Below are 27570 nucleotides of genomic sequence, written 5' to 3' on the forward strand. Positions count from 1 at the left end.
GGCTGATCCCTTCATTCATCTCCTGGTAGAGGTCTGTGGCTTTAAACTCTTCCAAGAGGAAGAGAAAGAAATAAATGCATTTTATTGAATTAGTCATGACCAACCTGCTTAAACCCCTCTGCTTCAGGTCCGCTATAGAATATAGTATTTTTAACTTTTCCAAAATACTTTTATATCTGTTATCTTATTTTGTCTTCATAAGAACTCTGTGAAAGAGATAGAGCAGATGCTGCAATCCCTACTTTTCAGATGAAAGAGAACCAAAGAGAGGTTAAGTGATTTCCCAAGATCCCTGTAGCATAGCAATGGCAGAGCTAAAATCCTAAAAGAGATTTTTGAATGTGGTCGATTGTTGAGTTGGTGTCAGAGTGTCCTGGGGAAAATCCTGGATCACCTGAGAGGTGCCTCAGGACTGCAGCGAATGTATCAGTGTCATAAAAGGCTAATTAGATTCCCCAGGCCAGCCCACAAAAACTGATTTCAGTGAAAATGTAGTTGAGCTATTATAATCCCAGAAGTACTCTAGAGCATGAGTTCAAGTCGAGACTCTCAAAACACTCCTCAACACAAGGGTAATTAGTTACAAAGGGAGAAATGTTGAGAGGACTTCAAGTTTGAGAACATCTTAACCAAAGTGGAGGTCATTATCGGCCCCCTGCATTGCCCCTACTCCCAGCATTCCTTACAGTCTGCAATTTTAAAGTGGCCAATATTTATTTTGTTACTTGTTTTGCTTTTACTAGGAGGGTTTTATCATGTTATTGATTTTTCTCTAAATAGCTTTAAAAGGTTTTGCTATCTTCTAAAGTGTGATTTTTATTATGCCTTGGGACCATCCCCCCCCCCCCAAGCATCTCTGATTTTATAACAGAAATGAATAGAAAAATTGAAGTTAATAATTTGCTCAAGAGGCAGTTTTTCAGAATGTACTTATCAGGGGCTAATAATATAATATGGAACATTTTTGCTAATTTGTAAATCACATCTTTTTTCTCTTAAAGAAATAGTACTAAATATTATTCTGAAAAGGTGTAATCAGTGACCCCAGATTGATATTGATTTGTTCTTCCATTTAAAAAATAATTAGGATCAATAATAATAGCATTTATATAGTGCTTTCAGATTTACAAAGCAAACTTTTCACATATTATCCCATTTTATCCTCACAACAACCCTGTGAGGTAGATGCTATTATTATCTCAATTTTACAGATGAGAAAACTTTAAGACAGATATTATGTGACTTTCCCAATATTACTTGGCTAGTAAATATCTGAGGGCTAGATTGGAAAATTCACATCTACCCTGATTCTAGGCCTACAGCTTTATCAGTGTGGTGTTAGTTGAGTCATTTCAGTCACATCTGGCTCTTCATGACCCAAATGACAAAAATACTAGTGTGGTTTGCCACTGCCTTCTCCAGCTCATTTTACAGATGAGGAAACTATGACAAACAGGGTTAAGTGATTTGTCCAGGGGTCACACAGCTAGTAAGTATCAGAGGCTGGATTTGAACTCATAAAAAGAGTTTTTCTGATTCCAAGTCCAGAGCTTTATCTACTCCACTACCTAACTAGAGGCACATTATTTTGCTTTTTTTTTTTTTTTAAGTGAGTATTAAATATCCTGCCAGAGAAGCTAATCACATGAATTCACAGAATCTTAGAGGCAGAAGTATCTGACTAGGCATCTAGCCTGAACTATCTTGAACTGGAATCTCCTAGATAACATGTCCATCACGTGGTCATTCAATTTTTATTTGATTTTCAATAAGGGAGAATCCTCTCTCTCTCTCTCTCTCTCTCTCTCTCCCCCTCTATCCCTCCCTCCCTCCCTCCCTCCCTCTCTCTCTTAAAACCAGATCTCTGATAACCATCAGTGTAAGGGGCTTCTGGGCTTCTGGTGAGAAACTCCCTCTCCTAATACAGATCAGTTTCTGCTCTGTAATTTATAGGCAGCTAGGTGGTATAGACAGAATACTAGATTGTAAGTCAGGAAGATCCGAGCTCAAAACTTTCCTCACTTAGCTGTGTGACCTTCATTAACTTGTCAAACTTCTCTGAACCTCCTTTCTTCATCTGTAAAATGGACATAATAATAGCACTTCCTTTACAAGGTTGTTGTGGGGATCAAATGAGATAACATTTACAATGCACTTTACAAATCCGAAGACATTAGTTAAATGCTAGCTAGTGTTATGATAGTCTTAGCTGCCTTGGGGACAGAGAGACTTACACAGGATCACACAGTCAGTGTATGGCAGAGGTTGGATTGGATCGAAGGTCTTTCTGATTCTGGTTCTCCATCCACTACACCACATTGTATCTCCTTCTTTATTTGTTGTTAAATATTAGTCTCAGAAAATTAGTGGTATCTAGGTTCTCTAATAAGGTGTTTTATAGTGTTTAATAAGGTGGTTTATAGCCAATCAGAAGAAACTAATGTCTCTTTTTTTTAATGTTATAAAGGATAAGGGCTTAGCCACAAAAATTTTAGTTAAGTAGCACTACTGGGAAAATCCATTAGTCTTAAATTTATTTTAAGAGGAATATTCCAAAAAGAAGAATTTGAATTTTCTTCCCAAGGATGGTTCTAAGTAAGTGGCCTGTAAGATTTTTTTTTTTTAAACAAGCCATGAATTACAACCAGACGATACCTTCTCACTAAAGTAGGATGCTCTCATTCTATATGGTGACAAACCAGGAGAGCATTCAGTAACAAATGACTTAATTTTGTATCCTCTGAATTTGGAAGGACCTCTTAGTTATATCCTTTTGGGGTCTCATAACATAGGAGAATCTTTTTTTGAGGGATCTCGTGTTTCTGCTTGCCTGGTTGGATTTGGTAACGGGAGGCTTCCCTGCATTCTGTTGCCAGCAGGAGGCAAAAGATTCATGAGATCGAATGGTAAAGGTAAGATTACAGTGGATGGCTTCTCTGTGGACAAGGATTGTAGGGTGTGAAGGTAGCGAAGTTGGACAGCGGCTGGACTGCCTGAGAGTATCTCAGCTGCCATCCTAAGGGATTCTGAGGCAGCCTTCTCCCCTTCAGCAGCGATCATCTAGGATACAGAATAGGAACCAAGTTAGTGGATATTTCCTTATTTCGGTTTTTAAGACTTGCCAGGAAGTTGGGCACTGTGACCATCCTGCATCTTGTGTCTTTTCTCAAGCAGTGAATTCTTAAATTGGCAGTGAAACTGTCCTAGTCTATATTATGGCCTGGCTGAAAGAACTTGTGAGTAGATGCCAAAGCAGTAACAAAGGGCATTTTTCAGTGGCATGAACACAGTGTTGACTTACTCTCACTTTGGCCTGTCTTTGAGCCTCAGCTTCCACAGCCAGTGACTGCTGGAGGCCTGCAGGTAGTCGCACGTCTTTACTGCAAAAAATAGAAAAAATTTAAATATTGGCAACCTTGAACAGGAGAATAGGGGCTTCTGGATACTGGTGATTTTGTTCATTTTTTGTTTTGTTTGTTTTGGTCTTGAAGTAGAACTGCAAAAAGTAACTCTAGGAAGATTCTATGACAGAAAAATGGTGGGAAACTCTCTGGTTTCACTGCCACCACCTAGTACAAGTTCTCATTGCCACTGACTTTTTATATAGACTCTTCTCATCTCCAGTTTGGGTCATTGTTGATGGGGTTGGCTTTATTGAAATTCATTTTTAAATGGCAGTTTTATCTTGGGGACTTTTTCTTGAATGACAATAAACACTAAGGTTTATATAGCATTTTAAGATTTTGCAAAGCACCTGACAAATATCTCAATTTATCCTCACAACTCTTGGAGGTAGCCATTATTATCCCAGTTTTACAAAAGAGGAAACAGAGACAGAAGTTAGATAACTTTCCCATATCACCCAACTAGAAAGTGACTAGAAGTGACTAAAGATCTTCCTGACTCTGAGACTCTCTGCCTTCTAGTCTGCCGCCTAGCTACCTTTGTCCTCTTCTGGGTCCTATATGCTAAGCTCTTCCCCTCTTAAGGCTACCATCCCTTTAACTCTGTATGTATCTTATTCATACCTAATGATATATCTAATGTCTCCCCTCAGAAATTAAGCTCCTTGAGGGCAAGTATTATTTTGGCTTTTTCTTTACATCCCCAGCACTTCTTATAATGCCTGACAAATCTTAAACAATTCATGTTTATTTTGATTACCGTGTTTCTAATCAGTGCGATTTTGTCTTATTCATCATTCTTTTATCCAGAGAACTTTCTAAGTTCGGTCAATTCAAGTATTAAATACCTACTATAAGTCAGGAATAGTGCTCTTAGGTTATAAGTATAAAGGAGCATATGTTGCGACAAGGCAAAAACCAAATATTTATGGTTGCGGTATGCAAAGAGAGTCTCTTAAGGAGCTCCAGAAAGAATGAAAACTGTCCTTTGACTTAATTGCCATATGTAATTGGATGGGCAATTCATAGTGCTGCTCAATCAAAATGTATAAACACATATGTGTGTATTTGTGTGGGTTGCACAAATACTGTATATGGACCTAGAACTGAACTCAGAATTGAACAGATGGAGGGCTGGAGAGCTAGTTGCCTTTGGAAAACTTAAATGCTTTTAATGATCCTGAGCTTTTCTCAGATGGAGAAAATATTAATAATGCACATTCAACTTAGTAAAAGTGCTAGGTGAATATTTCTTTCCCAGAGAATATTTACCTGCACAGTGGTGCCCAAAGGTCAGTGAAGAGCATAATCTAGAAGCCCACACTGACTAGACAGTGTTTGTTTGTGGGTATGTATCGGCAATGTGAGGCACAAGGTATGCCAACACATTTGTGCATAGGAGGGAATAGATTGCGATATTACTAAAGAAAACTGTGGGATATAATGGAAAGAATATTGACTCTGGAGTTAAAGGACCTGGGGTTGTTCTCTAGGTCCTCTGAGGTCTCTCTTCCAGCTCTTGATCTAGGATTTTATGACTATTGTTGCTAAATTCCCTACCCACATCGTCCATTCCAAATTTTGAACTACAGCCAGAATAACCATCCTTGTGCCATGTCACTCCTTTGGTCAAAAATCTCCAGGGGCTCTGACCTACCGTGTAAAATTCAAATTCCTATTCCTGGAAGCCAGTGCTCTGCAGAGCCTGGCATCACCTCTGCCTTCTAGCCTTATCTCATATTTCTTCTCTCCACAAATGCTGCACTCTAGGCATACCGATCTAGTTATTCTGTCCTTTGACAGTACTCCATCCCGGTACTCCTCCGTGTCTCTGCTCACATTGTTCTCTGTGCCTGGAAATGTCTTCTCCCCTCCTTTTTGCCTGTTTAATTCCATCTTTTAATATCTAATTCAAAAGCTTCTTTTTGGGTCCTCTCTGAATCCCTGCTATTGCTTAACTACCTTCTCCCTCCGGGCTCACAGAGCACTTGGTTTTGTAAATGGCATATGCTATTTGTGTCTTATCCACCTTCCAGGATAGGCTAAAAGAGGTCAAGGACTAGATAGTATCTAAACTAAGTGCCAGGCACAAGACTTAAACTCAGTTGAACTGAACTGAATTCAACTTGAACTGAAATGAAATCCATCAATTTTCATTAGTTAAGCACCTCTGGGATAGAATGACTTCAGAAGTGGCTTCTTGTTCTTTTTGTTATTGTTGCTTATTTATGATGTTGCTTTTAATTGTTTTCTACGTTATTGCTGATATACTTATTGTTAGGGGATTAATAATAATGTTTGAAGTTGACAGTGTACTTTCCTTACACTGTCTGTTCTGGAAACTGAGTAAGTATATTGAATTGAGTCTTCCTGAATGAGGAATTAAAGAAAAAGTTGTGTTGTAATATAACTCTAAATCTGAAATCTGAATGATTTATGATGATAGTGAGGCTTTACAGCTTGCAAATTTTTTTTTTTTTACAACAGACCCATGAAGCAGACAGTACAAGTGTTGGGACCCCCATTTTACAGATGAAGAAACTGAGGCTAGGAGATGTCAACCAAATTGCCTACAGTCACAGAGTTAATAAGTAGCTGTCTTAAGATAGGAATGAAACCTAAGTTTCAATGAATACAGAAGCACAGAAAGATTTAGATGAATTTATGCAAAGCAAAGTAAGCAGACTCCATCCTGGGACTTACGCAGTTTCTAATTTGAATTGAGAGAACAAAAACTGTAAAACAAATGGAAACAAATGTTGCAAGTTACAAAGAACAACTTCTTCTGGCATGGAACATTGCATATTATGTCTCCCCACCCCCTTTTTTGTTGTGTTTGTGTGTGTGTATTGATCAGTTTTCCTTAGTTTTTTTTTCCTCTTTTGTTTTATCGTTCTCTTTTAAAAAGTTTTGTTGTAAGGGATAGTGTTCTGGGAAGAGAGACAAGGAGAAATGTAGGTAGTGTGAAAACACAAGATAGAAATAAAATTTGTTTTTAAAACTGAAGTCTCCTGACTGACCCTATCACTCAGATGACTACAATATCTTTGGTGATGACACCTGTCAGGAATTACTGTAATTGATGTTAGGAAACGATTCCTTTGCCTGACGCACAATCCTGATGCCTCCCTGTGATGTGGAGTGGTCTAGACTTTTCCAAGATTTTGTCAGCTGAGAAATTCTACCAACTAGATCCTCCCAACCTGGAAAGGCCCAGAAATGAACTGTCATCCCAAACCAATCTAGTTAAGCTCAGAAAGGCTCTTCACCAGAAGTCTGATCACCAGGTAAGATATATGTGTGTGTAGAGATGTATATGGCATATTCCTACACAGATAGATATATGTGTGTGTGTGTATGTTTGGTTACAGCAATTCAGAATCCACTCTCTAAGATCTGAAGTGGTTGTGATGGGTCAGGGAAGGAGAAACCACATCAGTGAAAACAAAGACCAGAATCCAGTTCTTGGGGATACAAAGACAAGAACAAAAATAGTCCCTGTGATTGAGGTGTTTATACTCCACTAGGAGGAAATGATCCATGTTTCATTGGTGTGGATCCTTAGAAATCTGAGTCACTTCTGTCATGGGGAAGATGGGGATCAGGAAGAACTTCATTAAATGGGGCATCTTAGCTTGGTTTCAAAAGTAGAGCAGTAGCTTAATAACAGGAAATGGGGGAGCACATTTCAAGCATAGGAAGAGGCATACATACATACATATATATATATGTATATATACACACATACGGGAAGAAGTAAGAAACAGTGGAATAAGTTCAGTTAAACAGTGAAAAATTCTAGTTTTTTAAAACTGACATGCATGTGTGCATTAAAGTTTGCAAAACACTTCATTTACAAATAAACATTATTTACAATGAAAACATGGATAATTTCTCATTTGAGGTTCATAGCAATTTTGTAAACTAGGCACTAAGGTACTATTCTCCCTGTTTTACAGATGAAGAAACTAAGACACAGAGAAATTCAGTGACACTCCCATTGTCACCTAGGCAATAAATGTCAGAGGTAGAATGTGAACTTGGACTTTCCTGAATCTAAGTACAGCACTCTATGGCACACTTCTCTTTGGCAATGGTATGTAGAACAGATTGGAGAGAAGACAGTGGAGGTGGATTGACCAGTTAGGAAACTGTTTAAATAGTCCAGATGATGGGGGATGAAAACCTAAAACCAGAGTATGGCAGTGTGAATAAGGAGGAAGAGAAAGATATGTGTGTTAGGGAGTTTGAAGAGATTTAGCAGATGAATGGAAGGAAGGGTGAAAGGAGAGGAATGAGTCAAAGGTGATCCCCAGGTATCTAGTAGACCATCAACAAAAGTAAAGAAGTTTGGAGCAGAGAGATATTTTAGAGGAAAGTTAATGAATTTCGTTTCACATATATAATGTTTGAGATTCTCGCAAGACATTCAGAGGGACATAACTGCATATACAGAGTGGAGGTCAGAGTTGACGATCAGATTAGGAGTCTCATGTGAAGCCATGGAAATGGATGAGATTGCCAAAGGAAAGAGTAGGGAGAAAGAAGATAAGGTGACAGGAGAGAGTCTTTAGTGGACAGCCATACACTTAGGGAGGATAAGAAAGAGCAGATCAAGAGGTAAGATACCCAGAGGAGTACAGTGTCATGGAAACCAGGGTGTAGAAGACATTATTAAAAAAGAGTAGGTTTGGGGGCAGCTGGGTAGCTCAGTGGATTGAGAGTCAGGCCTAGAGATGGGAGGTCCTAGGTTCAAATCTGACCTCAGATACTTCCCAGCTGTGTGACCCTGGGCAAGTCACTTGACCACCATTGCCTACCCTTACCACTCTTCTGCCATGGAACCAATACCCAGTATTGACTCCAAGACAGAAGGTAAGGGTTTAGAAAAAAAAAATTAAAAAAAAAAGAGTAGGTTAAAGGGATGCATGCCATCAGTTGGGGAATGGCTAAACAAGTTGTGGCATATAATTGTGATGGAATACTATGTCATAAGAAATGATGAGCAAGTTAATTTTTAAAAAATGGATGAAATTATGAAGAGTGAAACCAAGAGCAGCAACAGCATTATTGTTTGAAGAACAATCATGAATGTCCACATCCAGAGCAAGAATTGACAAATAGAAGTATGCATGGCATGGTTTTGTTTTACATATGTATACATATATATGTGTATGTATGGCAAATGATGTCTTCTCTAGTACCAGGCGGAGAAGGGAGGAGTGAGGAGGAAGGGGAAGAGACCTTTAGCAAAAAAACACCACCTGAATGAACAGAAAAGAAAGAGTAGGGGGAGACACAATTAGGTATATAGTAGACTGAGATACAGCCAGGAAGATCTATGCTCAAGTTCCAACTGCCATATACTTGCCATATACATTGGTGTGACCTAGAGAAACTCTTTGAGCCCAAGAATCATAGAATAGTTTACTTAAATTGATGGAGTTTGCTTATCTAGAGATCCCTACATCAATAAATTAGTAGCTCTTCCCTAGACCAAAAATAAGGAATTTGGAGGAGGAAGAGGAATATGGTGAATAGCGTCAAGTACTATAGAAAGATTATAGAGGATAAGGATTGAGAAGAGGTCACTGGATTTGACAACAAGAGTGTTAACATTATTGATATTAAATGTATTCTGTTTTTCTTTTTGGTTTGTTTCCTACCTACATTTCTGTTCTCTCCACTTTGATTCCCCAGCGACATGTGATTGCATCCAAAGCCACCTGTGGAGAGCAGAATTTAAGGTCAACAAATACTTCTTTATTGGAGGTACTATAGAGGATCAGAATTTCAGACATAAGAGACCCACTGAAGCCATCTAATCCAGTGTACTAAATGCCCTTTTAGATATTCCGGGGGAAAAAATCTTTCCATCAAAAAGAAATTGGAGGGAGCATCTAGTTGGCTCAATGGATTGAATGCCAGACCTAGAGACAGAAGGTCCTGGGTTCAAATCTAGCCTCAGATAGTCCTAGCTGTGTGACCCTGGGCAAGTCATTTTACCCCCATTGCCTAGCCCTTACCACTCTTCTGTCTTAGAACTAAAACACAGTATTGATTCTAAGATGGGAAGATAAGGGTTTAAAAATAAAAGAAAGAAAGGAAATTGGAAACCAGTCATACAAATAGATAGGAAAGTAGAATGCTTACTTGTTGATTCAATATTATAATTTACTTGTGTTATCAGAAAAATCAATCTTTTTCCCCCTCAAAGAGGAGCTAGAAAGATTTCATTTTTCATCAGTCATTTCTACCTCTTTCTTACGTGGTTATTTCTATAATTTTTTTTTATTATGGATGGGATTGTTTGTTGGATGATCTTAGAGCTCTTGATAAGGGCATAGAAATGAATTGAGTTCCTTCTGCTTGATAAATCACTGGTCCTATGTACTATGAAGAACTAAGAAGATTTTCATGTATATGGACTTTTGGGCCATTGCCTTTTTTCTGATTACCTTTTTGCATCTGTATTCCTGGTCTTATTAGCTAAGTTTTTGAAAAGAACTCCTGCTTCTAGCTCCAAGTGAGCACCACCTTTGGAATTTTATAATGTCATAATATATCCATTCATTTTGGTTTTTTATTCATTCATTTATTTAATAAGTATGTATTCAGCACTAACTATATGCAGTAACTGTGGTATATTGATTCCTCAGAGTCCCATTTCCTAATCTATCCCCTCTTCCCTACCTTTGCTCTCCCTGCTTTCTGTGCACTTAACAATTAATCATTTGTTAGCACTTTGCAAACTCAGCTTCTTTTTTATTCCATGTATTTCTCAGTTCCTACATTCTTTCATTCATCTGTTCCTTTCTTTTTCCTCACTGTACCTTTTTCTCTACCTTCTAACACATTCTTTCTCACCTTTCATTTTCATTTAAGTTTTGAATCATTCCTAACTAGTCATATGTCCTTGGACAATTCATGTTCTCTCTCTAAATCCCAATATCTTATAAAAAAATATTGGAGTTGAACTAGGTGATATCCAAGATGCCTAACAGCTTTAAAAATTCTGATGTCTTTAAAGTTATTGAATCATAGATTTAATGCTGGAAGGGTTCTTAGAGGTCTTTTAATTCAACCCTCTTGTTTTACAGATGAGGAAACTGAGGCCTACCAGAGTTAAGTGGCTTGGGATCATCACAGTATCATAGATATGGGACTGAAAAGGATTCTGCCTAGTTCAATCTCTTGCTCTTAGAAACGAGGAAATAGAAGCCTGGAGAGATTAAATAATTTGCCTATGGCAACAGAGAAAATAAATTTAACAGTCTAGGGATTTGATCTCAGGTGCTCTGACTCTGAGGCTACTCCTTTTCAAAAACAAAGCAATGTGGATACATAGGCAAATTTGTTCCATTTTCTATTATTTGATATCTTGCCATTTTCATTTGTGAATAAGGAATAAGGGAATAAGCATTTTTATAGCACCTACTATGTGCCAGACCCTGTGCTGAGCACTTTACAAATATTGTTGCATTTGAATGCTAAGCTTTCTGTAATTTCTTTTGTTTGCACTGTTTGTTTTCCTTCTGTTTTATGAGGCACCATTGCTCACAAACTTCTTCCATTCTTCTATGTAAGTATTTTACAAGTGAAGTTGTAATTTCCAAAGGGAAACACATACACACACATATAGTAGCTACAACAAATCACTGGCATTGCAGTTCTTCAGGATGTCAAATGCAGTTTAAACTAGAGTATGCAAAGAAATCAACCCTGACAATTCCTTTTGTTTGCTTAAAGAGAAATCTGTAAGCCTTCTTTCTTTTTAGCTATACCTTCATTTGATCTTCTGATTTTGTTTATCATGAGAATATATATATTGATGTGGTTTAGTTTTCCAGGGGCAGATAAAGTCCCAGTCCATTGAACTAAGACCTGATATTTAGCATACCTACACATGATCTAAAAGCTGTGGGATAATTAATAAATACACTTGGCACCATTTTCTACCATGTCACCATTGTCACTCGGGAAACAGAAGTGGCCACATAGAACTGCAAAACCATCTTATATTTTTCTTTGTTTTTTAGTTTCTTGTGGTCAAAATCTTTCCATACTTAGTTCAGTTGGTCTTTGGGAAGATTTTTTTGTATGTGTTTTTATTTTGTTTTTACCAAGACTGAACTTAAAGCTTGATAGAATCTTCCATAATAAGTATACCTTTTCTCTGTAGTTCTCTGGAGAACTTTGAGTTACTCATGAAAAAATGGGACTAAATTTAAAATTACATCAGTATACACACACACATACACACACACACACACACACATATATATATATATATATACATATTTTTTTTAAACCCTTACCTTCTGTCTTGGAGTCAATACTCTGTATTGGCTCCAAGGCAGAAGAGTGGTAAGGGTAGGCAATGGGGGTCAAGTGACTTGCCCAGGGTCACACAGCTGGGAAGTGTCTGAGGCCAGATTTGAACCTAGGACCTCCTGTCTCTAGGCCTGGTTCTCAATCCACTGAGCTACCCAGCTGCCCCCAGTTGTATATATTTTTAAGAGATCTAGTTAAACATTTACCAGTCCACCCATTACTAAATATTCCTAAAGTCTCTTCAGATCTAAATGTATTTACCAAAAACAAAATGTAAATTTAAAAAGAACAAAAAAAGTTCTTCAATATTAATAATAGCTTCAAAGTAATTGTTCTTTACAAATGTTTTTCTGATTTCCTTTTTGAACACATGAATACCTTTAGTTTTCAGATGGTCAGTCTGTGATAAGACAGTCTGAGAACAGGAACAATGGGGTCTAGGAAGCCTTTATTTTCTTCTGTCCCTTTACCTCCTCTTAATTACTGTTAGAGACTTGAAGGATAGACAGAAGAGGGGTGAAGGGGGATCAGAACCAGGCTGTTACACACAAACCCATTCAGACTAGTCTGTAGCTAGTTTTTATCACTGGATGCTGCTCCCAACAGCCTCTCCATCATAGAACCAGGGCTCTCAACTTCCTCTTTCCACTCACAGATGGACAAGAGACCAGCAAGATTCTTGCCAGAGATTCCTGTTTTCAGGAAATCAAAAACAAGACTAGGCTCTCTTTGATCAGTGATTATAAGGGAAGCAGTCACAGTGTAGCTATGGCTGACCAGAGGACATCATCAGGGCAGCAAGCATAGTTTAGACTATGAATATAGATTGTTCCCTAGGGCACAAACATGTACAAGGGGCACAACAAAGACTATTATTTCTCACATTATGCTTTGTAAAATGCCCACATTTTTAGTGCCCCAAATTTCTACTTTCCATAACAATTAGGTAATATAATCAGTCTTGAATGTGTAACCTTTATCAGTTGTTTGGGGGGAGGCTGAAATAGTATTATCTGCTCATGGTCACAGAGAATATGTCAGAAGTAGCATTTGAATCTTTGTCTTCCTGATTCCAAGGCCAGCTTTCTATTCCCTACTCCACACTACCTCTCAATGTTTTTATTAAAAGGGAAAATTCAACAAAGAAGAATTTTCCTCCCTCACCACTTTTATAGAAATACCTTTGTGTCTTGGGCAATGCTTTTCCTTTCTAGGAGTATTTCAGTGAAGGAGCGATGGGCCAAGAGACGCTTCATGGTGATTTGTACCAGCAACTGGACGGCTCTGGACACTTGGGCAAGGTTGCTTAGGAGCAGAGAAGCATTTTCCATCCTGTAGTAGCAGATGGCATCTACCTCCATTATGAGCATATCCTTTGTCACCACCTAAGCAGAAATCAGTTTCAGTCATTCACTTTATTTAGCAACCCCCAAGAGGGAATGGAAGAGCAAAGGGAGGACATTTTTTTCTTTTTTTTTAACTTTTAAAATTACTTTTTCAATTACATGTAGAAATAATTTTTACCAATTATTTTTTGACATTTTGCAGTTCAGATTCTCTCCTTCCCTCTTTCTCCTCCCCAAGGAGTAAATAGTCTGATATAGGTTACACCAGTGCTTTCACGTACCACATATTCCCATATTCCTCATGTTGCGAAAGAAGACACATATCACACATAAAGTGAAAGATGGAATGCTCTGATCTGTAATCAGACCCCAACAGTTCTTTCTTTGGCTATGGATGTAATTTTTCCTCATGAGTCCCCTGTGGATATCTTGGACGCTTATTTTGCTGATAATCGTTTTAGTCCTGCAAAGTTAATCATTGCGCAGTATTTCTGTTGCTGTATACAGTGTTCTCCTAGTTCTGCTCGCTTCACTTTACATCACTTCAAATTAGTCTTCCCAGGTTTTTCTGAACACATCCTGTTTGTCATTTCTTATGATGCAATAGTATTCCATTATAACCAAATACCACAACTTGCTCATCCATTCCCCAACTGACACCACCCCCCTCACGGTTTCCAGTTTTTCCTACTAAAAAAATTGCTGCTAAGAATATTGTTGTACAGGTAAGTCCTTTTCCCTTATCTCTAACCTACTTGGGATACAGATCTAATAGTGGTATGGCTGATTAAAGGGTATGTGTAGTTTTATGGCAATTTGGGTATGATTCCATATTGCTCTCCAGAATGGTTGTGCCAGTTCACAGTTCTACCAACAGTGTATTAGTGTCTCAAATTTTCCCATACCTCCTCCAACATTTATCATTTCCCTTTTTCAATCATATAGGTATGGGGTGATATCTCAGAGTTGTTTTAATTTGCATTTGGAAAAGAATTTTCTTGAGCAAGGTGAGAATATAGCTGAGGAGCAAAATGGGGGGGGGTTTATTACTTTAAGAATAGTCCTATATGCAGAATATATTACTAAAAATGTGAGGAAATTGAGATTTGGGGTGTTTTGCTAGGTGGAATCATATTATGATTGAGAAGAACATGCAGATAACCTATCTGAAAGTCTCACACTCAGTATCAGAATGTAAGCTCCTTTAAGTATGATAGTTTTGTGTGCTTGAGTTCATATCCTCATCATTTTTAGTATAATAGCTGCCACCTATATTGAGAAGACATTGTTTATTTTTTTTAAACCCTTATCTTCTGTCTTAGAGTCAATACTGGGTATTGGTTCCAAGGTAGAAGAGCAGTAAGGGCTAGGCAATGGGGGTTAAGAGACTTTCCCAGGGTCACACAGCTAGGAAGTGTCTGAGGCCAGATTTGAACCTAGGACCTCCCATTTCTAGGCCTGGCTTTCAATCCACTGAACCATCCAGCTGCCCCCAAGAAGACTTATTCTTAATGCTATGTCATTATTTCTAAATAATGCTTTATTATTTGATTTCTAATAGGACTAAATAACATTTTTCAAGCTTCTCTTCTTACTCCGTTGTCCTAACAATCTGAGAAATGCCATTACATTCCCTACCCCAGAGTAGTTTCTAAAATTGGATAATTAAGAATGAGAATTTAGGCTCCATTGTGTCAAGTACAACAACTAGTTTACGTCAAGTATGTCTGGGGCTGGGACAGTATGGCAATATCCTTGAGTTTTCCCCCATTGGGATGGACAGGGGAAAGTCAATCTTAACCAGGCAAAATCTGTTTTTTTTTTACATAGACCAGCAAAGATAGTAGAATTCAATGATCAGGCATGTGATTTTCTCCATTTTCATTAAGGCTCAGGGAGAAACTGGAAATTATTATCCCCCATTAGGTATCCAATAGGGCTGAATAATGAGCTTCCAAAATTGTATTTAATGAGTTAAGATGCTGAATCAATTTGTCTTTGATCACTGAGAGATCACTGACCAATTAATTTATTGGTTATTGCTAGCTTGATTGATTTTCCTTACCTAGAATCCAGTTTCTTGGAATTTTTAATCATCACAATATATAAGGTAAGTGCTTAATAAATACTCTGTGAGAGAAGTCTGTGAGGGCACACTCCGGAATGCTATCATCCAACATTCCAAATAAAATTGGGAGTCAGTTAATACTTCAAATTCCCCCATCATCTATTTCTAACTGTTGAGCACTACTCTTTCCCAGCTACCAGTGGGCTGCTCCACTTTATATCTACTTATTACAAATTGCTCCCCCAAGCCCTGTCATGCCATTTCCTTGCCTTAAACAACTATTTTCAGATATATATGTATGTAATATATATATATGCATATAATATATAAACTGCCCACCTCATAGGTTTATGGTATGAAAAGCACTTTGTCAAATATGAATAATTATATAAAACATAGTCATCATAGTCTTTATTCCTCATTCCCACTAATATCTCAACATCAATAGGTCCAAAACTAAATTCGTTATCTTTCTTCCTAAACTATTTCTGCCTGTGACATCTGTCTTCATCCAGGCTCCCAACCCCTATCCCCACCAGACTGGTTTTATTTTATTTATATCCACATCCATTAGCCTAGTGGCTGACACATTTTTGTTGTTCAGTTACTTCAATCATGTCAGGCTCTTCATGACTGCATTTGAGGTTTTCTTGGCAAAGATCTTCGAGTGTTTTGTCATTTCCTTCTTTGGCACATTTTACAGATGAGGAAACTGAGACAAATGGGGTGATGTGACTTGCCCAGGGCTACCCAGTTGGTGAGCGTCTGAAGCCAGGTTTGAACTTGGGAAGATGAGTCTTCCTGACTCCCGATCTGGTCCTGTAGCCATTGTGCCCCCTAGCTCTCTAGAGGCTGGCATAGTCCTCTGTTTATTGAATGAATGTTTGAATTATGTAACTGCTCCATAAAGTCTGTTTTATAAATTCCAGTATACTGAATTTTGTTCAAGTGAAACTCCCTGCATTAAGACAGGAAGAGGAGGAGGAAATCAAAAGAGAATCACAAGCTCAGGCCTGGGAGATAAATGAGGACTTGCTTATGGACCAACCTTTTTGGTAACTTCAGGTTACTATCTTGAAGTATCTTTTAGGATTATTAGGCAGTTGGGCAATAGGATAGAATTCTGGACCTTGAGTCAGGAAGACCCGAGTTCAAATGTTGACCTCAGAGAGTTATTAGCTGCACAACCCTTGGCAAATCACTTAATCTCTACTTGCCTTAGTTTCCTCATCTATAAAATGAAGTTAACAGTAGTACCTACTATCCAGGGTTGCTATGAGGAGAAAATGAGATGATATCCATAAAATGCTTTGCAAACCTTAAAATGCTATGTGAATACTAATAATTATTATAAAAGAACCTTATATTAGACAAGAATGGACCTTCGACGTCTTATCTGACTCCCTTTTTTCAGATGAAGAATCTGAAGATTCCTCCAAGATCCTCACAAGATCCAAGAGAGATGAAGTATACTGCATGGAAAGTACTTTGCCATCCTTAAAGTATTATATAAATTCAAGTTGTTATCATCAGTCACAATCCTAGAGATAGTAAGTGGCAAAGTCAGCATTGGCACTGGGGTTAATCTGATTCCTAATCCAACATCCTTTCTACTACCATGCTTTTGTTGGATGAACACCCAAAAGAATGCAAACAAGAACCATTTTCTGACTACTTTTTCTCAGAACCAAAGTTTCAGGCCATAAATCTAAATATCAAAAGAGAATCGAAAGCAGGCAGAGAATGCATAGTTGGCCACTTTTCTCACCTCATGGAAAGGAATCTCTAGAGTCTGGAGGCGGAGGTCCACCTTGTGGTAGGTGTCCAGGCAGGGCAGAAAAAAGAAAAGACCTAAGACGAGAATCAGTCCACATGTATTTATTAAGCACCTACTACTACGTGCTCAGTGAAAGGCAAAATAGTACAGTAGAAAGACTTGGTAGTAGAGAGCCTGGTGCAAATCCCACCTCCAGCATTATCACGTAAACTTCAGGTCGGAGTGGGGTGCCCTGCAGCGGCCCAGACCCTAGGGAGATAGCCGGGTGCTAGGGAGGTGGAGGACGAGTCTGAGGTCTCATTCTTAGAGGGTTTAGGTGGGGGACAGCCTAACTCTTAGCTGTTCCAGCTTGGGGTTCGCTCACCGTCCTATCCACATCTTCTCAAAATGTCAGCAAAACTTGAGAAAACGTGTCTGCATCACCTCAAAATCAACACCATTTTTCTTCTGCCTTACAGCCGGATATCCCGAGCTTTTTTGAAGTTTACATATGACAAGACTAAAAGGCCCCGCACACCTGGCTTCCCCTGCTTAGTCTCAGGATGGAATTTTTGGCTACTCTGTGAGCCAGTGTGCAAATGATGCCCCTCTGGCCTTCGAGATGATTTGCACAGGACTTCTGGGTTCCCCTTGCAAGCTCGCTTTCCACTCTCGCCACTTTGTCCTGGCTACTTACAAGCTGACTAGAAGAAGAGAGAAGTAGTCGGGGTCCAGAACAAGATATACTTTGAACGTACCAGACTATGCTTGTGTGCTTATGCTCTCCTCTGGTTTGGGTGCCCCACCCAATTGGAAATCTGGGGACTGGACCTAGTCTGTCAGCACCTCAGCTACACATCTGCTTGGCACCCGTTTAGTTTGGTCCTCTCTGCCTATCCTCTGTCTATCCTCTGAATGTGCCTGGATATTTACCCACTAAAATGTGAGCTCCCTGGCCTGGGTGCTGATGGTTGTGTCGAGTGCCTGCCTGGCCCAAAAAGCACTGAATACTAGTTGGCTTCCTGACCTTAAAAAAAAAAAAATTTTTTTTTAAACCCTGTACCTTCTCTCTTAGTATCAGTTCTAAGACAGAAGAGCAGTAAGGGCTAAGCGATCAGTGTTAAGTGACTTGCCCGGCGTCACACAGGTTTCTTAAGGCCAAATCTGAACCCAGGACATCTTGTCTCCAGGCCTGGCACTCTATCTACTATGCTACTCGGCTGCCCTGACTGCCTAACCTTCTTATTCATAATGGCTTACAAAGCACTTTCCTCCCCATCTCTTCGAAGGACAGGCAATGCAAGTATTCCATCCTTTCTTTGCCTTTGCATCCTGCTCTCTGGATGTCGCCTCTCAATGTCTGGGACTCCCACGTTCCCTTCAAGGCTCAGCTCTGGCGCCAATTGCTACTCAAGGTTGGCTTTCCTAATACTCCTAGTTGTTAGCATCCCCCTCACCAAATTACGTGTTTTCTTCATGTGATTTTTGAATTTTCTTATCTGTATGTATGTTTTCCCTACCTGAGGGCAGGAACAGGCTCCTTTATGTATCTCCAGAACCTAACATGAGGCTTGTCCTACAGTAGGTAAGGTTTAACAAAACTCTAAGATAATTGCTGAAATGAAATAAGTACATGAGAAAAACAAGTAGAGCTAAATAGAAGGAGAAGGGGCTGCCTCATGGGAAGGAGCTCCTCTCCTTTACCTGGTGGGTCTTCAAGCAAAGGCCAGATAAAATTTATAAAGTGCTTTATGGATATCTCATTTGATGCTGGAAGCAACTCTGGGAGGCGGGTGTTACTACTATGCCCATTTTATAGATGACAAGAACAACACATTGAGAAAATGGAAGAAGCTAGAGGACAAAAAGAACGTCCCTTACCAGGGCCTCTGGCTCTTCCTGGAAGAAGATGTCCCAGACGGAATATTATGACTCTCTCATACTCCCGCACTACCTGAAGTTGGAAAATTAAGATGTTCAGACCACTTTAGAAAAAAACAATGAAAGCTTTTTGGAAAGGTTTTGCAATTTGCATGTGAGCCTTGATGACATAAATCCCATTTCACACCAAAGAATGAGTGATCATTCATATCCATATTGATGGTGAAAACAGTCATGAAAACAATCTTCCACTCAGGAAAAAATCTCTTCCCATTTATATATTGTTTTAAGGTTTGCAAAGTTCTTTTCTTACAATAACCCTGGGAGTGGACCTATGATTAGCCCCATTATATAGTGGATGAAACGGAGGCTCAAGACAAGTCAAGTGACTTGTGTAAGACCATACAGCTAATGTCTGATAAAAGATTGGAATCTGGGTATTCTGACATCAATATCAGAGTTCATATCATAGCTAAGAACCTTCAGAAACCAATGGAAAACTGATTTTACCCTAATATGATCATGCTTCAAGAATGAAATTCTAAATAAGTCTTAAAATTATTAACATAAATTTTATTAAATAAAAATTATATTAAAATTATTCAGAAACATAGCTTACAGGTTTAGTCAGGCCTTTGCGAAACATAAATAGGCTATTTACTATTTTGGCATGTAATAGGGTTACCATCATTTCTGCTGATTTATGGACATTTTTCCTGACCTATTAAATGGACAAAGGACAGAGGCTATCAAAGGATCATAGGTCTAAAGCTAGAGGAGACCGCAAAAGCCATTGAGTTCAAGATTCTCATTTTACAAATGAGAAAACTGAGGCCCAAGGAGATTAAATGATTTGTTCATTTAATCACCCATGTAGTAAAAACCAGAGGTGGAATTTGTACTCAGCACCTTAGACTCCAGAGGTAGCATTGTTTCCATTGTACCATGTTTTTTCCCCTTCTAAAATACAGTATGTATTTATAAAAAGCGATAAACTGCACAGAACTGTCGTAGGAATCCATACATTTATAGAGACAAATATAGTAACTGCGCTGGGTAACCAGATCTAGACTTTGTAGCTCTGTATCAGACCCTGCCCTCAGCTGCTGTGAATTCTAAATCTTATTCTATCATTCATACACACCGTATAGTAAATGAGTTTAATTTACGTCTTCATTGGAAAAATGATAATGATCAGCAATATTCATAGAAATGTTGACCCCTGAAGCAAGCACCACAGTCTGTACTTGGAGCAAAGTGGTTGTGGAGATGGGAAAAGACTTTAGGAGAGATGAGAGGCAGGAGGAGCCATGGTGGGATTTGGCCAGAGAAGACACATGCTGGAGCCATAGGGTGGAGGAATCTTTCAATTAATAAATTCCTTGGAAGGAGAGGTTATTTCATGGTATCCCCAGACTCCAGCACAGTGTAGATTTAAATTTGAATATAACTATTTGATTGCTTATTAACTGCATACTAATCTTGGCTGTTTCTATTTGATAAAGTGCAAGTGCTATCAGTGCTTAATCTTCCCTCCAACTCCATGGTTATGGCTGAGAGCAATACAAATCTACTTCTACTAATTATAAGTTGGGGAAAACATAGTGTAAGGTCCATAAATTGTTAGATTTCAACAAGGTACATTGAAAAGAACATGAGATTTGAAGATGTAGGGTCTGGGTTCAAATCTTGCCTTTTCTATTTAACTGCTTGATCTTGGGCAAACCTTTTTTTACTCCTCCTGGAATGAAGGAGATGAATTGGTGGAACTAAATTAAGTTTCTTCTGGCTCTGAATTCTTTGACCTTGTGGTTCTTTAAAGTTACTCAGAAGTATAAGTTTCTTCCTTGACAATTCAATTAAATATTTATTAATCAAGTGCAAGTTATTGGAGGTAAGATGATAACAAAATGAGAGTTCTTGCCCTTAAAGAGCAAATGAGGAATTGGATGAGGAGCATAAATTCCTTGAGGAGAAAATCTAGGCTATAGAAGAATCACTGCTCATCTCAGTAGAAGGACTTTCAGACCAGAACTTTCCAACAAATAACAGATCTGGACAAAAAAGGATACTACTTGATAATTTCCTTTGATGAGTAATGGTATATTTGCATAAGTTATGATACCTTCACAAACTCCTAGAACAGTATCATGCACATAGGAACAAGGCATGTCTTCCATAAATATTTGTTGAATAAAATCTTGGAAGATGGCCTTACCCCCTTTATTTAGTTCATGTTTCATTCCATAAAGTCAGTTCTTTTTTTTTTTTTTTTGGTCCAACTTTGCTTTCTCACCTGCTCATACTAGAAGTAGAAAACCACATGAGCAATTCTTGTTCTCAGGCCTGAATCTGAGACCGATTCCTGGCCTCTGACCATCCACTTTGCAAGCTGGTTGTCCTTCTGTTCCATGTGAATGACTCTGATCTGCACTCTATCCTCCTTGAACTTGAATGGGCTCAGTGTTAGATTCTAGATGCCCTTGTAGATTTAAGGACACCTCTGATAAATGTAAATTTCATAGGGAGTTCTCACATCTATAAGTTGAGGTAGACTACATGATCTCTAAGTATCTTCCACTGAGAGGCACTCTGGTCCAATATAAAGAATATTTATTCTTGGAGTAAAAGATTTGGGTTCAAATTCCAACTTTACTACTGTTAGCCATGTGATTTTGGGTCAATCCCTTAATGTTTCTAAGTCTTGGTTTCCTTTTCTGTAGAATGGAGGGGGGAGAATGATACTACAATATCTATCATGTAGAACTTATTATATAAAGTCACTTTATAAATCATGCTTTATAAAATCCCTTATTATACTTCCAAAACAGTTGAAGTTTAGCTCCCCAGTTGTGGCATGTGGTTTTGAAATATTCTTGATATGGTGCTTTCAGGCAATCTCGATGAATGTCATATGTGTGGATAGATGGAGTGAATGATAACAATATGTGAAATATATCTGGAAATGATTTCAAGCCTAAGTGTGTTAGAAGGAAAGCTTGGCACAATGAATGAAGAATTGGCCTTGGATTTGGAGAGACATGGGTGTGAAAGAGAATTCTTTATTATCTATCCTGAGTTAACACTAACTTGAGTACCTCACTAGATTTTGAAGACAGGATTAATTCTCCTTTGTATACCTTTTGGGTGAATCAACACAAACTTGAACTAGGTAGAGGAGCTCAAAAACCACTTAGTGAATTCACACCCTCAGAAACTCAATCAGCCAGGATGAGTATTCATCTCTCCAGAAGGTGACTTTTAGAAAATTTACACTCTTAGATGAGAACTTAAGCTTCTGAAGGTGAGAACTTAAGCTTCAGAAGGTGAGAACTTGAGCTTTAGAAGGCGAGAAGTTGATCCCACAGACACTGCCCCCTTGGGCATTGCTAGACAATTTGGAAACTGTGATTGACCCCTGTGAAGAGGGGAAGGGACAAGAAGTCACCATAAAAGCCATGAAATCCTTTCACTTGAGGCAGATTGTCTTTGAGAAGATAGTCTGAAGATAGTGTCTTCTGGAGAGTGTCTTTGAAGTAGCTTCGCTGGAGACTTCAGCTTAGATCCTAGGCTTGGAGCTCAGCTTCAACTTGGACACTGACTCCTGGACTATTTTGTTGGGTGAGTGAAAGACTGACTCCTTTCCTAGCTTCTGGAGAGACTAGCTTCCATCTTGGAGGAGGCCGAGTGGTTACTACCAGACTTCCTGGTTGAGAGCTAATTAATCTCTGCCTGGATTAAGCAGACCCAGAGTGAAACATTTAGGTTGATAGGATAGATAACCTCTCTAACCCCCTCACATTTCTCTTCTTTATTGTTTCTTCTCTATTTGCATATATTTGTAAATAAAATTCTGATTCAAGATATAATAAATATTGGCGACCACATGATTTCATAAAATTATTCTCCTACCATTAAATTTAATCCTTACATGGGTTCAAGTCTTGCATCTGGTGTGTCCTAAGTGACCACAAGCCAGTGTCTTAACCTCTTGATGTCTCCTGGAAAATCTAGATGATAGGGGCAGCGAGGTGGCATAGTGGCTAGAGTGCCAGACCTGGAGTCTCAGGAGTACTTGGGTTCAAATCTGACCTCAGACACTTCCTAGCTGTGTGATCCTGGGCAAGTCACTTAACCCTGGGCAAGTCACTTAATCCCATTTGCCTAGCCCTTTCCCTTGATACTAAGACAGAAAGTAAGGGTTAAAATAAGAAGAAAAGAAAAGAAAATCTAGGTTATAGAAGACTTGCTGCTCCTTCTTAGGTGAAGGAGTTTCCACACCAGGACTTTGCTATAAATAACAGGCCTGAGTAAAAAAAGATGTTATTTGATCATTTCCTTTGATGAGTAACAATATATTTGCATAAGTTATAATATCTCTGGCTAAGGTATGCACAAAGCTACACATAAAATGGAATGATTCTTTTCATTAACTAAGAAGGAAATCCTCCTGTTTCTCATCATGAAGATCTCAATCCTGTGTTACATGGTGGGAGGCAAAGATACATATAAATCAAGTTTGCAAAGGCAAAGTTCCTACTATAAAAGCTACGATTTCTACATATAGTATTTCCATCTTGGACTGGGTCAATTACCACTTATGTCAGAAGTTCTAAGTGCCTCCTCATCACCAGTTTAATAACTCAGCATTTTCTGAGACTGCTGCTGTTATTGTTTCAGTTATGTCTGGCTCTTCATGAATCCATGGCAAAGATACTAGAGTGGCTTGTCATTTCCTTCTCCATCTCATCTTATAGATGAGGAACTGAACCAAACAGGGTTAAGTGATTTGCTCAGGGCCACACAGAGCTGGTAAGTGTCTAAGGCTGGATTTGAATTCATGAAGATGAGTCTTCCTGATTCCTGGGCTCGGGCTCAAAGCTCTATTCACTGTGTCACCTAGCTGCTGAGACTGCTAGTCAGAACCTAATGTTGTACTCATTTATAAAGTGATGCAAATTGTCTTATATTTCTTTTGCATGTAATCATTTTTGAGTAGACTTATTGTGTACTGGTTGTTTCCTTTGAAAGTATATGCTTCTTGAGGGCAAGAACGATTTAATTTTGTCTTTAAACCCCAGTTCCTAGTAGAGTACCTGACAGAAGGCTCTTAATAAATATTTATTTATGAACTGAAGTCGGTGGCCAACTCTCAAGGTCAGGGACCTAGAGAGAGACATCAAGAAATAACTTTGCCAGGTCCCTATGTGGTCTCACCTTTATGCAGAACCAAATAGAGACAGGGAAAGTTGCAACGATGAGCAGTAGGGATAAGATGATGAGAAGCCACTCACAGATTCCTAGATGAGATGATTTTATACCTTTTGAGAAAGAAAAGACATTACACATAAAGATGTGCAAAACTAGCCAGCTAACATTTAGTGGTCTGACTTCACAGTGAAAACCTCACCAGGAAGGGGTAGAATGAACTTGACAGGAGTATAAAGGAAGGAGTTGTTCCTCTGAAAATTCAACTGACCCTTTATGAAGACCACTTTTTGATGTGATTTGAGGGATATCTCAATTCCCACCAGTGCCTGAAGTTCCTATCATTAATTCAACTCAATAAAGAATTATTTGGTACCCACTGTGTACAAAGTACTTTGCAAAGCACTGGGGAGACAGAGCTTAATCTTGCATGAGTCTGACCATTGGGATCTATTCTGATGAGAGGGATAGAGAGACAGATCTGAGTAAGTACAAGAGTACATAATCTCTAAGGTACATTCCATTAGTGGAAGAAGTGTAGTGGGACAGCTAGGTGACTCAGTAGATAAGAGAGCTAGGCCTGAAGATGGGAGATCCTGGATTCAAATCTGGCTTCAGATACTTCCTAGCTATATGATCCTGGGCAAGTCACTTAACCCCCCAGTCACCTAGCCCTTACCACTCCCTCTTCTGCCTTAGAACCAATATTATAGAACCAATAGTATAGATTCTAAGACAGAAGGTAGAAGAGTTAAAAAAAAAAAGTAGCGTGGCATAAATAAAAGCTCAGGCTCAGAACTTTGGGGTTTCCCAAGGAGTTACCAAGCCTATAAAATAAGATTATTTGACTAGATGATCTCTAAGGTAACCTCCCACTGAAATGTATCATGGTATAATGGAAAGAGTACTGGTATTGGAGTTAAGAGACTTGGGTTCAAATTCTAGCTTTTCCTCTATCAAGTCCCATAACCTCTGGGTCAGTTAACTGATTTAACTGAACTTCAGTTTCCTCATTTATAAAATGAGGATAATATATACATGGGGGTGTTGTATAGAAAGCACTCTATAAATGGCAAAGTGCTATATAAATTCAAATTATATAAATATCTATCCATGTAAAATTGTTTTTAAAAATTATATATTATTTTACAACCATGTATAATTATATAATAATGTATGATATGTCATCAAATTACATAATTACAAATTATATAAAATGTATAAACATATGTTACATAAATAATGCAATTTAAATATAAAATCAACTTTAGAGAAGCAGAATTTAGCTTCCCAGATCATCATTTTGGTCTTAAAATGTATATGAACATTATATTTTCAGAGAGGTTGTATGCATTGTCAGAGGACCTAGGTTCAAATCCTGCCTCCATTATTTGCAACCTCTGTGGCTCCAGGTCGGCCCCTTGACTTATTCTTTCATAAAATAAAAGAGTTGAGTTAGATGACCTCTTAGGTCTCTTTCTGCTCTAGATCTATGGTCTTATTAATACAAAAGGGAAAGACCTAAATACAAAGGAGAGTTCCATGTAAACATGCAATGAGAAATGTGAGAAGGCACAATGTCTTCATAGTTGGGGTAGGGAAGGTAAGAGAGGGTTCACAGAGCAGGTGGCACCTGAGTTTAGGCTTTGATGGAAAGACTTAAGCAGATGGATGTTGCTTTTAGTGGTGAAAATTAGAGTGGCAGAGAAGGGTCCATTCTAGCTACGAGGGACAGCCTGAGGGAAAGGCAAAGAAGCTGGAAGAAGGCAGGACCAAAGATGGAAGATGGAGAGTTTTTCAGTTAGATTGGAATGTGGAAGACATTAAGGAGACTGTCAAATTGTTTCAGTTATGTCCAACTCTTCATGACCCCATATGAGGTTCTCTTGGCAAAGATACTGAGTGGTTTGCTATTTCCTTCTCCAGTTCATTTGCCAGGTGGGGAGCTGAGGCAAACAGAATTAATTGACTTGCCCAATGAGATTAACGGGAAAAGTTAGTTTGAATCCAGACAAATGTTTGGATCTAAAGCTGAAGACAAATTTGTTTATTAAGTTCATTATTTTCTCCGAGACTGAGCATACTGAGACGTATTTGATGTGAGAGGTTTCATTGGTTTGGCTTCTTCTCTCCCTATATTTACCATAGGGAAATTTGGGGTTCTCCTAAAGTCTTCAGGCCAATAAAACTTAGGGCTACACTAAGACTTTTGGGACATCTTGCACTTACCCCAAAGTGATCATTTCACTGATAACCAATGTAAGTAACAATAATTTACTAGGACAAGAAATTAACATTGAAGAAGCCATGATTTTTTTTGAAAAAATATTTGAACATGTAGTTTTCCATACTCTGAGTCTTAGCCAGTTCCTAGCATGCTACAGTCTAAAAGCATCAGTTCTCAAACCCGTAGCTCTCAGGACATTATCTCTTTTGGTCTTCACAATAACCTTTTCAGGGACCTGCTAATATTATGTCTATTTACAGATGAGGCAAGTGAGGCTGACTTACCAGGGTGGCAAAGTATCAAAGACAGTATTTGAAGCCAGGTCTCTCTTGACTTCTAGAATAGCACACTTTCTGCAACACCATGATGCCTCAAAAAGTACTATTGTTGGCAATTCATTACTTCTCTTCTCTTTCACTTTTTTTCCCTTGGTGACTAACTAGAATTTCTGTGCTTCTAAGAGTTGAACACATTGATTCGATACTGTGGTCAAGCCCTCTCTATCATTTAAACTACCCTTCAACCTTTCCCTATGCCTATCCTCCATGTTCCTTGTCCCCTCCTCAAAATCCCCAACTGCCCTTTAAATTTATACTTGTATATTTTTGCTCTCTTTTCAGTTAGTATTGAAAAAGGCTCAAGGAAACTAGAAAAGGTATCTCTAGATCACTTTTTGAACCACTTTGGTAACCTCGAAGACTGATCTGTATGCAATGGCTGCTTTATTAATGCTAACCACCTGCTAATCCTTTATATAGAAAGGACATGGGAAAATGGAGAAATACAGCTCTCCCTTCTCTTCCTCAATTCCCACCATTTTTAGACAGTACCTTCTTCCTGTTGTTCACTTTCGAACAGCGCCATCACCTCAGTTTCATCTTCCAAGGAGCCCATGACATCATCTACATCCACTACGGTGGAAGTCTGGATTCTGTTATCTGCCTCTATGGGAGTTCCACTGTCCTTGTCCTCCTTTCCTTTCCTCTTCCTAGAATTCTGCTTCTCCTGCTCAGCATCTTGACTGTTGCGTTGATCCTTTTTATCTGACTTTCCTCTTTTGTTCTTAGGTGGAGGACTTCTGTTTTGCTTAGGGGACTCTCTAGAGGAGCTTCGAGACCTCTTCTCCATCCTTAGCGTCTGCTTTGCAATCAGAACTGTGCAGTGGCGTGGTAGGTCCAAGAGGCCTCCTGGGTGTACAAATATATCCTCCCCTGCATAGCCATGTCATAGATTGCACGATGAATGTTAAAGAGGAAGCTTCAACAAATACAGGCTTAGTTATTAGATCTGCTGGATAGTGACATGGAACAGCTGGTGTCTGATTCATTTTTCTGGTATTTTCAGGT

General features: G+C 38.7%; 1 protein-coding gene across 2 annotated transcripts; it reads right to left on the minus strand.

The window, feature by feature from the left end:
* Positions 1-2517: 2517 nt before the first annotated feature.
* Positions 2518-27364, minus strand: NPHS2 (NPHS2 stomatin family member, podocin). 2 transcript variants are annotated; one of them, XM_044673123.1, is made up of 8 exons: positions 27055-27364; positions 24007-24110; positions 18790-18862; positions 16921-17003; positions 12920-13123; positions 9075-9130; positions 3302-3380; positions 2518-3060 (listed from the first exon to the last, which is right to left on the minus strand). In XM_044673123.1, the coding sequence occupies exons 1-8, from the start codon at positions 27350-27352 to the stop codon at positions 2782-2784; spliced, it is 1176 nt and encodes a 391-aa protein (XP_044529058.1). In that variant the 5' UTR covers positions 27353-27364; the 3' UTR covers positions 2518-2781. The 2 variants fall into 2 exon arrangements, with proteins under 2 accessions (XP_044529058.1, XP_044529059.1); XM_044673124.1 differs by lacking the exon at positions 12920-13123.
* Positions 27365-27570: the final 206 nt, after the last annotated feature.

This window comes from Gracilinanus agilis, chromosome 4 (genome assembly GCF_016433145.1).
Source record: "Gracilinanus agilis isolate LMUSP501 chromosome 4, AgileGrace, whole genome shotgun sequence".
In the NCBI taxonomy this organism is placed as follows: domain Eukaryota; kingdom Metazoa; phylum Chordata; class Mammalia; order Didelphimorphia; family Didelphidae; genus Gracilinanus; species Gracilinanus agilis.

Coding starts and splice junctions, on each gene's coding strand:
- NPHS2 (XM_044673123.1), bottom strand. CDS start 27,352: ATGGAGAAGAGGTCTCGAAGCTCCTCTAGAGAGTCCCCTAAGCAAAAC. Junction 18,863..24,006: donor CTATTTGGTTCTGCATAAAG/GTGAGACCACAT, acceptor TTCCAACTTCAG/GTAGTGCGGGAGTATGAGAG. Junction 9,131..12,919: donor GCATTGCCCAAGACACAAAG/GTATTTCTATAA, acceptor TGCTCTCCACAG/GTGGCTTTGGATGCAATCAC.